The sequence below is a fragment of the Hypomesus transpacificus genome, chromosome 3 (genome assembly GCF_021917145.1).
Source record: "Hypomesus transpacificus isolate Combined female chromosome 3, fHypTra1, whole genome shotgun sequence".
Lineage (NCBI taxonomy): Eukaryota > Metazoa > Chordata > Actinopteri > Osmeriformes > Osmeridae > Hypomesus > Hypomesus transpacificus.
In genome coordinates, this window is record NC_061062.1 from 4,359,414 (window position 1) to 4,371,263 (window position 11,850).

The following is an 11,850-nucleotide window of genomic DNA, read 5'->3' on the forward strand; positions in this document are numbered from 1 at the left end:
TGTGAGTGAGTGGGCGTTCCGTTCAACGCGATGACGTTTCCATTTCCAACCCGGTCAGTTCGGTATGCCTATAGCTTCCGCATCTTGATGCATCTGTTTATCAATCCACGTTTCTCAATGTATCTGTGCCCCAGAATAATGTTTAGAAGCAGTGTTTAGCTAGTTAGTACTGCTAAGCTAGTTAGCATTTACACCATTCTCTCCCACAAGATGCTGAGGTTGTTCGGTGCGCTGGTTCTTGTTGGACTGATATTAGCTTGCTTGACTTCTTGGGTGCTGGAGAGCTACGACACCGCCTGGCACCCCAAACGAAGTGTCAAGCACTCCAGTGACCATGATGATCATGAGGAATCTCGGAATAGTGTTCCCCCATATCCCGGCGGTGAATTCGAGAACATATTTTGGTTTGTGCAGGTAAGGTGATCTATCATATTGGTTCGATATTTTTGCGTTTTCGTAAGTAAAACTATTTTATTAAAACATGGAAGCACTTGGAAAAGAATATCCTACCAGGTAACTGAGTTGTAGGCTTGTCAGCCTTTTGTGAAGTGCTGAATGAATGGGGTCACCGACCAGTTTGCGAGCTGTCAGTGTCATCATGTGGACAAAGGTGTCACGATTAGTCAGCCAGTCATAACCAGGTCGCAAGACTTTGAGCCCTGTTGTGATAGAACAAGGTGTTCTAAATGGGGTCGTACAGGTGAATTGGTGAACAACACTGGCTTTTGGTTTTCATGGGTATGTTCACATTCACTCTTACGCACTCATTGTTTTTTTCCAGGTGTCTGACATTCATATCAGCCGCTTTCACGATCCCGAACGGATTTCAGATTTTGAGAAGTTCTGCACTGACACCATTGAAGTGATTAAACCTGCTCTTGTTCTCGTAACAGGTAGTCTTGACATCCCCCCTACACACACACACACACTCTCCGTCTCCGTCTTACTAACCTTGTCAGTGAAGATCAGTCATGTATTCTCGGGGCTCATGACAAAAAAACTGTACACACACCTACAACATGGTAATGGTATTAGAAAGGGATTGTATGTCAAATTAACTATTATTAATAATATATGTGTGTCTGTGTGTGTGTTTGCGCACCTGTATGTGAATGTGTGGGTGTGTGTGCGCACCTGTGTGTGTGTGTGGCTCTGCCCAACAGGCGACTTGACCGATGCTAAGACAAAGAGCAAGGTGGGCTCCCTGCAGCACGAGGTGGAGTGGCAGGCCTACCACAACGTCTTGAAACGCTCCCGCGTGCTGGAGCGCACCAAGTGGATCGACATCCGGGGAAACCACGGTGACTGGAAGCGTTCCCTTCCTAGAGCGGGCGCGTGCTCCCAGTTTACACGGCCGGGCCGTTTAAGGAGCGTTCGTTGTAGAGAGCGATCCGGGGAGGATCGATGATGCGCTGCAAAATCTGAGTAGCTACTTATCTGCACACTCCTCCCAGGGCGTTAAATTACAGGCTGTTAGGGGCGAAACGAGATATCGTCTCATGATCTCTCCCCAAAATCCATTATATCGGACCTGCAGCTGTCTGCCGGACATACAGTTCTTCAGTATTGATTGGTTGGCTGTGTTTTCTGGCACTGATATCAGGCTGTATTTGAACATGCTGGGAAGGCATGTTCGAATGCAACCCTGACATTCTGTGAAGGGACTTCAACGTGTTCCACTTCACTTTGTTGTTCTTAGTTACTATGTTTTGTAGCCACAGCTGTGGCATCCAACTTTGCGAATGACATGACTGTTATCTTCCTGGACAGATGCCTTCAACATAATCTCCCTGGACAGTGTGAATAACTACTACAGGTCAGTGTTCACTCTTACTGTGATCTAACGGGAGTAAACACTCCAGTACTGTTGGTCTCAGAGCCATCATTCTCTTTAACAAGCATAATAATAATAATAATAATGTAATAATCATATAGGTATCAGACCCCTTTATCCAAAACAGCATACAGGCGATTTGAACCTAGCTAGATATCCACCCCTACCCCAGCCATGTACAGTAGCTGCAGGCAACATATGCAGTAATGTTATTTATTGACCTGTATCCATAGCGATCTAGGTAATGTGAAGGCCAACAATAAAATCCCTGTCTGGCCGCCTGAGCCCGCCCTCCACGAGGCCCCTCATACAGACAGTCATTCATAATGTCTTGTCTTCTATGGGCTGCTTTACCTTGCTACTTCCAGGAAATGCCCCTCGGGTATAAAAACTATGTTTGAACGGAGTTGCAGACTCTACTCCCCTACACGGTGGTTCTGCAGCTTGTCCATACCATGATGTAAATGTCTTCGTACTTGTGTACTTGCCGTCAGTATAAGTCAGCCTTCAGATAGGAGCAGGACCTCTCGTTCCCCTCGCGTCTCCTCCAGATGCCGTTACTGCATTATAACGACGTGGCTGTCCTCCAATACCATTGGTTTCCCTCACAGGAAATACTCAGCCAATCAGAAGGTGGGATCTTTCCACCATGTCCACCAGACTCAATTTGGGAACTACTCCTTCATCTGTGCAGATGCAACTCTCACTCCCGGACCAAAACGACCATTCAACTTCTTTGGCATTCTCAACCAGGTATATCAACAGTATATCTACATCCATCCATTCTTTACCAAACAGATTCCACTGTGATATTGCAGAGTATTAACAGATTTTACCCTACCTAGGTAACATAATAACCTGATTATACCGTACCAAAGTTAGAGAATAAACAGCTTTGACTGTACTTGGTAACAGAATAACCAGATTTTGGTGTGCACATCTCTCCAGGATCAGATGGATATTTTGGCAGACTTCCGATTGGAGAGCCGCAGTAGCAACCAGTCGATCTGGTTCGGCCACTACCCCACCTCCACCGTCATCTCCCCCTCTCCCGGCCTGAGAGGGGTGATGAGGTGAGCCTACAGGATTGTTTGTGTGTGGTTCTAGATGGAGCAATGTGAGTGTGTGTGTGTGTGTGGTTCTAAATGAAGGAATGTGTGTGTGTGTGTGTGTGTGCAGCTCAGCTGTGGCGTACCTCTGTGGCCACCTGCACACCTTGGGGGGTCTGATGCCCGTCCTGCACAGCCGACACCCCCAGGGTACCCTGGAGCTGGAGCTGGGGGACTGGATGGGAAATCGCAGGTAACCCTGGGAACACCCACACACACACACACACACACACACACACACACACACACACACACACACATGCAGTACACACACACACACATGCAGTACACACACACACTCATACAGTACACACATACACACACATACACAGATGCAGTACATACACATATAACAGACAAACTGACAAATGTATGTAGCACCGGAGTCACACACACACAGGCAGGTAAGCAGGCTGGCAGACAGACAGACAGGCAGACAGGCAGACACACAGTAGATTAATAACTATAGGTACTAGAGGAAGTATTATATCACACACACATATAGTGGACACGCACACATGCTGACAGTTGCCTCGTGTCCCCTCTCAGATACAGAGTTCTGGCCTTTGACCACGACCTGCTCAGCTTCTCAGACCTCACCTTCCAACAATGGCCCGCAGTGCTCATCACCAACCCCAAGGAGGCGCAGTACCTCCACCCCGGAGCCGAGCCCCTGGGGAGGGTGAGGCGCTCCACCCACATCAGGTGCCCCTCCTGACCCCTGACCCCCCGCCCTTCTGCCCCCTCACATGTCGTGCATGACCGAGATACCCCTCCCTATTCTCACCCAGCCATCTCCTAGTGTAGCGTGTTCAAATGCATGTTATACACTCGACGGCGTATGTCGTCGTCATACTGTATGAGATCACCGGACATACCTGTCAGCTAGGTGGACGTGAACCTGTCTCTGTACCATGATAGGTTCTGATAATGCCACCTCGCTTCTCCGGTTTGTGGGGGTCATGCCTGTTTTGACCCTGGTCCTCCTGACCCCCCCTTCCCCCAGGGTCCTGGCCTTCTCGGAGGCCCCCATCACGGCCGTGTACGTCAGCGTGGACGGGGTGGGGCTGGGGGCGGCGCGCCGGGCGGGGGGGCCCCTGTACGTGCTGCTGTGGGAGCCCTCCCTCTACCTTACGGGGCCACACACCATCAGTGTCAAAGTGGAGGTGAGTTTTAGAATTTATTATTGAGCTATTATTCACAGTCCTGGACTTTGGAATTGATTTTTTTATCGCTGTTCATCGTCACAGTACATTCAGAGTTCATGTTGATTGTGAGCCAGGTGCTCGAGAATATTCATGCCATGAGTTGGTAACACGGTCAATAGAAAGGTCTATTGACCGTGTTAACTGTGTGTGTGTGTGTGTGTGAGTCAGGACTCGGCTGGGCGCTCGACGGTGCGAGAGCAGCACTTCTCTCTGGAAGGAGACATCTCCCCCAGCTTTGGCTTCTTCCAGTCCTTCATCCTCCTCTCCGACCACTACATCTTGGTGAGGCCCCCGCCCGCAACCTCACAGTCCCTCATCCTGGAAACCACCTGCTCTGAACGGCTCGCCTGACCCAGGTCACCTGACCCAGGTCACCTGACCCTGTGTGTGTTGCGCCCGCAGGCCCGGGCAGCGTTTGTGACCGTGACGTTGCTGAACGTGGGAGTTCTGGTGTTGTTCCGGTTCCTGCGCGCTCCCCCCGCCAGAGGTGAGAGGACTCTCCTACACTCCCCCCCCCCCCCCCCCCACATCAGCCCTGGTGGAGCACCAGTAGCTGTTCGGACCTGGACAACCTCAGTGGTCCTGAAGAGCCTCAGTGCTCCCGAGGTGTCCCACACTGCCCCTCACCCCGCCCTCTGCCTCCTCAGTGTCGGGCCCGTCCTCCCAGGTGTGCCTGTCTCTGCATCTGCTCAGTAAGACGGACGCGTTCTACTACTCCCTGCTGCTGTTCAACCTGTGCACGGCCCTCGGTGAGTAGAGGGGCCCCCCGGGGGACGCCTCCTCCCGGGTCTGTGCGCGCTCGTGGATCCATTCACCTTTACTCCTCTCGTTCTTTCTTTCTTTGTCTCACTCTTGTCGTCCTTCTCTTTCTTGTCTCCTTTCTCGGTCTGTGTCTTCTTCTCTCCTCTCGTTGCCTCTCTCTCTCCTCTCGCTCTCTCCTTCTGTCTGTGTCTATCTGGATTGCCGTTTCTCTCGTGATTTCTCTGTCTCTCTCTCCACAGGGCCTTGGTTCGTAGGGGAGCTGATAGACGGCCACAGGGGTGTGTGTTTTTCCTTTGGTGTTTTCATCAATGGCCACTTCCTAGAAGGCAGTCTCACCTATTTGGTTGGAGTCTCGCAGGTAAGAAATTAAAGGCAGGCTGGGTAAATGTTGTCTTGAGTTCGAAATCATTCCAAACGAAATAGCCCACCCCCTCCCTTCAAAGTCACTCCCCCAAAACATATGAACACGCTGCCTGACTAATGCCAGGAGGTAGTTAGACAGACAGACAAGTAGCCCGTCCAATCATTGCATTTGGTCCGAATGCCGTCCAATCATTAAACTTTATGACTGGTCGTGTTTATTACAGTTCTGCAATGCCCAAAGATATCGGATTGATTTTATTTTGCTTTAAAACGTTCCGATTTTTTGGTTGCTATCAGTATGTGCAGTTTGACAGCAAATTACAAAATGTGTGTCTCAAAAACATTACTGACCCTGCGTTTGAACAGAGAACGACGATCTATTCATGTGTTAAACCTTTTAGTAAAGACTTGACTAAACCGGATGTACTCACTGTACATCCCACTGTGCATCCCAGTCCTACACTTTTTGTTGTTTTACTATTTCTCACCCCTACACACCATCCATGTTTGCCATGGAGACACCCTCTGACGTGTGTGTTGTCCTTCCCTCACACTGAGTACTCTGTGATTACCATGGAGACAGACGAACGTGTGTGTGTGTGTGTCTCCGACAGCTGGTCTTCTTCAACACGCCTCTCGCCTGCTACCTGTGCTGGAGCCTAGAGCTGCGTTGCCGTGGCGGCTCGCTGCGCTCTCAGCTGTGCCGGCCGGGCTGTCGCCCGTGGACCCTGGCGGTGCACGGCGCCATGCTGCTGCTGCTGGCCTGGCAGGCCCACTCCTGCCTCTTCCTGCTGGAGACCTACGGGCCCATGGCCTTCCTGTTGTCCCCCGTGCGCACGTGGGCGCTGGGCCTCAGCCTGGCGCTGGTGCACCGCGCTTGGAGGGGCCCCGTGCCGCGCCTCGGCAACGGCGGCAAGGCCGCCTCGCCCTCTTGACCGCTCGCGCCCCCCTCCCCCTGGCCCGTGGTTTTGGAGCTGCGCCGTGTCTTTGTCGGGGGGGGGGGGCTGTTTTCTTCCTTCCTATTCCACTTTCTCACTTGCTGTGCTCTCACAGCTTCTGGTGTTGTTGAATATGTATGTTTTCGTGAGGCACCGAGCACCCCCAGAGCACAGCTGACAGACCTGGTGTTGAGTCTGAACCGTCATGCAGTTCAGTATATCAGTGTACAGTAGACTACAGTAGTATACCAGTATATTAGTGTACAGTAGACTACAGTAGTGTACCAGTATATCAGTGTACAGTAGACTACAGTAGACTACAGCACCACAGCTGCCATGGAGTTTAAAAGAAGAAAAAGTTAATTTGACTTCACTTCTTTCATCCGAGTAACTCAATTCATGATTTACAAAATGCTCGACTACCAAAGTAGTCCATTAGTGACGACTCAGAGTAGCTCCAAATGCCCAATCGCCCTCTTAGGGACTCTTGAACAAGGATCAGATGTCATGGGCCTATTTTACCACTGGCTCAAGTCTTCACCTTTTACAGAGGAGCGAATGTTTGAACGTGGGTCCAAGCATTCGTCTAAATGTGATGGAGAGCGAAGGGGTGTATTACACGACTCTAGTTCATTATGTTGCTTTAGGTGGTACACAAACACATGTATGAATTATAGCAAGTTTATTGTGTTTGTGTAGAGAGAGGACTTCAGGGCCCCTCTGTCCCCCTGATTCTCCAAATCAGTCCCAGCAGCCAGCTGCTGTTTCTCAGGAACTTGAGGGCGAGAACAAGGTTTTAGAAACATCCTCATCGGGAACTGAGAATCTTACAATGTTGTTGTTTTTAATCAGTACTATACTCAATGGTAGTTACACCATACATTCACACTAAAATAAGGGCATTATCTGGGGATCATGAACTCATTAAGGAATGTACATTTGTTGTAAAATCTATCAATAGATATATTAATTATGAATAGATTATTGTATATATATAATATATATAATATATATATATATATAAAAATATAATGCTGGAAATGTTACAGCATTATACTGTGTGATTTCCTTTTGTGACATTTTGCACTGGTGTGGGGCATTCCTTATTTCTAAGTTAATTTGGCAGTGTTGTGTATGTTCTAATCCGGGAGAAGAAGAATACCAGGTGAAATTCTTTGTAGCTTTATTGATAATAAACGATGCAATCAAACAATACAGCACACCAGGATGTGTTTAGTGTAGATCAGTGATACCAGTCGATGTTACCAGTAGAGTAGAGAAAACAAAAGCCCTCGTGAGAATGGTCTCGACAGAAATCAGAGAGTTCTGCCCCGTCCACATCCTCTCTGCCTGGGCACGGCCCACAGGCCTTGTACCCCTCCTGAGGGGGAGTAGCTGTCAGGTGATTGGTCAGAAGACAACGGGGAGGGGATGTCCTCGACCTATTAGGTCTCAAAAAGAGTTTGTGGTCAGTCAAGGTGGGCAGGGAGGGAGCGGGCAGACCAGACCCAAAGGTCTGATGATGTCCAGATGCAAAAGGATACCTTCTCCACTAATGACTCTTCTTATCTCGTGGTGTTGACTCTTGAGAGTTGTGAGGCCCAGTGTGCCCGCTCCAGTCCCTTGGCGCTACCATCTCTCCTCCCCTGTCAGCGTGCTGAACTTCTGAATTTCTCCTCACACCAAAAGTGACATTCCCTAGAGGGTTCCGTTTTCACAGACTGGTGCACAAGTTCGTCATGAACTACTCTCAATTGAAGCCTTGGTTACATTTGGAATATATGTTTGGCATTGTCATTGCACATTTTGTATATATCTGAGGTATTGACTGTCTTTTATTCAACAGAGACATAGAACATATGAAATAGCAGCATAGATTTCATTCTTCCACAGCAGCTTTGCTCCTCACTGGAGCGAGGGTCAAGTTAAAAACATCCTATTTGGTGACGCTCAAAACCTCTCACAAGCAGTGTGATGTCCACTAGGGGGCAGATATGACATTTGACATATCTTTTGGTTAACATTTTACCCATGGGTAACTATGGTGCCGATTGCGTAATAATGTGTCAACAATGCTCTTTGTTCTGATAGTTCGAGTGTGTTATCCACATGACTTCAATGTCGAGGTCACAAACAGAATCTAAAGCCAGGTTTCCAGCTTTAATAGGAACGCTGAATGATCACCTGGGTGATGTTGTAACAAAATCATGGTCATTGTCATTAACTGTTTCCGATGACAACTCAATCAAACAAACCACTTTGGGGATTTTAATAATGGTTTATAGTGCTGTGAAATAAATTGTTGATTAAAGTGACATTTTGTTGTGTTTTTATTGTGTCACTATAGTCCATGTTACCTTTCACTGCTAAGGTTGATATTACTGTTGTACTGTTCAGTCTGTTGGTTAGGACAATGATAAGAACAAAGTGACTTCCACATTGCAGTCAAATACATTTGAATTCATGGAAATACAAAGACACAATGATGGCTAAGGTTACGTGGTGAGGTTGGCCCCCCTCCCAGCACCTGCGGCTCTATTCAGGTTCTGTTCGCAGGGGAAAAAGGGTGTAGGTTATTGTCATTGTATGACGGGTATCCTAGAGAGATGTGTCCTGATAGCAGTGGGATGTATACGGTGTCATCGTCTAGTGAGCAGGCGTGTTTCCTAAGGCCTCAGGATGGAACCAACCCGAAGCCGTTGGTTCTGTTTCTGGGGCTTGTCCTCCTCAGGCAGACACTTTGACGATTTGTTTGCCGATGTTTCCCCCGGTCATCATAGAGCAAAACGCCACTGGTAGGAGAACAAAAGCAGTGGGATTCTGACTGGGTGATTCTGGTACATTCACTGCAACTGTGGATTTCACTTCAGTTATTGGTGCAACTAATGACACTTACCGCCCATGTTTTCGATGCCGTTCACCACCGTTTCCAACACCTGACAGATAGAGACCACGTGATTTACTCGACATGTGATTTGGCATGAGTACTGATCATGTTTGGATTCTGGGCAAGAAACAAACCATATGTATGTCCAGTATTTAGTAACTCCAATTAAATGTATTTCACTACAGAATTGAAATGTCATAGAACCTTAAGGGTAAACAGTCGTGTAACTTTTCAACGCTTCCCTATCTGCGTTTGATTCCATACATTTTCAAAATGGCCATGTGGGGCGTTTACCGCACTGTAATACACACATAAAAGTTGACAAAAGCTCAACTTTTGAGTCCGTGCGGATGCACGCGGCCAATCAAAACACAGATGTTTCCCAACTCCTGCACAGCAGCCTATCAGTATGAACTCCAAACATTTGGAGCACGCCCACCCCCTGAAGACATCCGTCAAAATACACAACAGTTTCAACCAGCCGTTATCAAACACAGCCAAAACGTAACACACACTCCCTTTCTCTTATCAAATCAAATGTATTTGTATAGCCCTTTTTACACGCAAGCATGTCACAGAGGGCTTCACATGTGCCCATAGAACTGCCCCTCAACTATCCACGCCGGGTTTACTAACCCTCGCCGTACCTTGACTCGTCCGGTCCGGACCCAGTCGCTGAGCTGCAGGATACCAGCAGCATGCTTCTCCATGTAGTTGAGCACCATAAAGCGCTCTCTCGTGATGTTCTTGGAGCGCAGGGCCTCCTGGGTCGCCTCGCTCAGGGGTGGAGGGTAGGGCACGTCCTTGTTGTACTGGGAGATCTGCCCACACAGGATCACATGGCCTCCCTCGTTCATCTGAGGGGTACACCAGAGCGCTTTCATACGTGTCATCACATTTGGTCTTTTGGCAGGTTTAAAGAGTCCGTACTCGTTCCATGGCTTTGTCTCGTGGGCTTTAGCGAGGCCCCCGGAGAACTCTCACCTGTGCTATGACGGCGTCGCTGATGGGGCCGCCCACGTTGTCGAAATAAACGTCCACACCGTCGGGACAGCACTCCCTCAGTCTGGAGGGGATGTCTCCCCAGCGGTAGTTCAGAGCTGAGGAGAAGCCCAGCTCCTCCACCAGGGCTCGGCACTTCTCATCAGACCCACAGATCCCCACCACCCGCATGCACCCGTCCAGGCGGCCAATCTGGGGAGAGGACATGGCGACGATAGCCCCTCGTCATCGACTGACCCAATGCAACATTGGCACGGATACACACGTGTGCTGTCTTACCTCCACCATCTCTTACCTGGCCTGATATTGACCCACAAGCCCCTGCAGCTCCACTGACCACCATGGTCTGATTGGCGCCCTTGATCACATGACCCTTTTCTCTGATACCCAGTAAGGCAGTGAGGCCGGGCATGCCCACTGTACCCAGGAAGTAGGATGAATGCCCATCCACCAACTGTGGGTCTACCTGCAACACAGAATTACTAAGTAGAGCTAAGTAGGCCATTTTCTATGTGAATACAACTTAATTAACAATCTTCAGACAGCTTTTTTTCTCGCACCTTTATTTGTCATATTCTAGCCTATTAACTGTGAGGTCATAAACTGTATTAATTATATTCTGACAGTGTAAGGGACATGGGTTAAAGCAGGGCCTGGACTTAAACCATCTACCTGCCCATCGTTTTTTTCTGCAACATGAGTTTTGATGAACTAACCAGCGCTATGATTTATAAGGGAACAGGGCTGCACAGGGCCGTATGGGACTGGGGTTATGAGAAAATGGTACCTTCTGTAGGAGGCCTCCGTTGACAATATCTTGAGTCTGCCAACGACAGTTGAACGAGGTGACCATGTCGCCCGGAGAGAGGCCAGGGTAGCGACTGGACTCCACTATCGCCACACCTCCGCCGTCCACGCACTCGGATAGCTCCCACGGCGTCAAGTACTTCGCCCCCGTATCTTCGTTCATGCGGCATCGCTATTTTGGAGACAAACAGTGTCATATTAGGGATTATAATCATAAACAAAACGCACAAAACAAGATGTGTTCAGATCACATGCTGCAAGTGCGAAATTACACGGGCTGAGGTCATTCGCCCTGGCTCTAAACTGAGATTTCTAAATGCTGATCCTAGCTACATCCCGGTCAACAAATAGGTGTCCTATGAGATTGTTTCTAGGGCTACTTGGTAATATTTCCTTAATTGAGTTAGCTGCTGTAAATATTTTCGGTCTAGGAAAGTTTCTTGACAGTTTTCAATCACCATGTAGGGGTCGACAGAGAGAAACAGCGTCCGAATCAGGACCTCTCCCTCCTTCAAGTCTAGGGGTATGCTCTGATTTTCCATGCGAAAATTCTCAGGAACCGGGACACCATTTGACCCTGCATCACGTGAAACACATATACGAGTGAGTCATTGACATGCATTTAATGCACTGTGCACATCTGCTAAAACATCCCGCTAGCTCGAAATTACCCAAATTAGCCAGCAATTCAGAAACAAAGTTATCTGCAAACTATCAACATACCAGGTCGAGAGTCCAGCAGTATTCTCTGAACGTTCAACATTCTATAATGGTCAAATGGCTTACAAGAGTTGACTGGTAGGTCCTAATAGATCATGGCATAGATAGATAGCGACCTGACAAAATGCTATCCTGTATGCTGCTCACTGGATTTGGTTGTGCATTGTCTTGGAGTATACTTCTCTGGCTCGCCATCTAGCGATAGTACACAATGCTACAC

General features: G+C 48.6%; 2 protein-coding genes across 3 annotated transcripts; one reads left to right on the plus strand and one right to left on the minus strand.

Annotated features, from left to right (window-relative positions):
• The first annotated feature begins 35 nt into the window (after positions 1–35).
• On the plus strand, positions 36–7,287 carry tmem62 (transmembrane protein 62). The gene is made up of 14 exons (XM_047018058.1): positions 36–414; positions 782–893; positions 1,164–1,301; positions 1,771–1,816; positions 2,446–2,587; positions 2,783–2,907; positions 3,014–3,136; positions 3,493–3,648; positions 3,950–4,109; positions 4,320–4,433; positions 4,554–4,638; positions 4,799–4,900; positions 5,153–5,271; positions 5,891–7,287. The coding sequence occupies exons 1-14, from the start codon at positions 211–213 to the stop codon at positions 6,209–6,211; spliced, it is 1,947 nt and encodes a 648-aa protein (XP_046874014.1). The 5' UTR covers positions 36–210; the 3' UTR covers positions 6,212–7,287.
• A 1,073-nt stretch (positions 7,288–8,360) lies between these two features.
• ptgr2 (prostaglandin reductase 2) lies at positions 8,361–11,793 on the minus strand. 2 transcript variants are annotated; one of them, XM_047018108.1, is made up of 8 exons: positions 11,634–11,793; positions 11,369–11,487; positions 10,891–11,082; positions 10,399–10,569; positions 10,086–10,295; positions 9,738–9,958; positions 9,111–9,150; positions 8,361–9,006 (listed from the first exon to the last, which is right to left on the minus strand). In XM_047018108.1, the coding sequence occupies exons 1-7, from the start codon at positions 11,671–11,673 to the stop codon at positions 9,132–9,134; spliced, it is 972 nt and encodes a 323-aa protein (XP_046874064.1). In that variant the 5' UTR covers positions 11,674–11,793; the 3' UTR covers positions 8,361–9,006; positions 9,111–9,131. The 2 variants fall into 2 exon arrangements, with proteins under 2 accessions (XP_046874064.1, XP_046874061.1); XM_047018105.1 differs by having other exon boundaries at positions 9,749–9,958; positions 11,634–11,791.
• Positions 11,794–11,850: the final 57 nt, after the last annotated feature.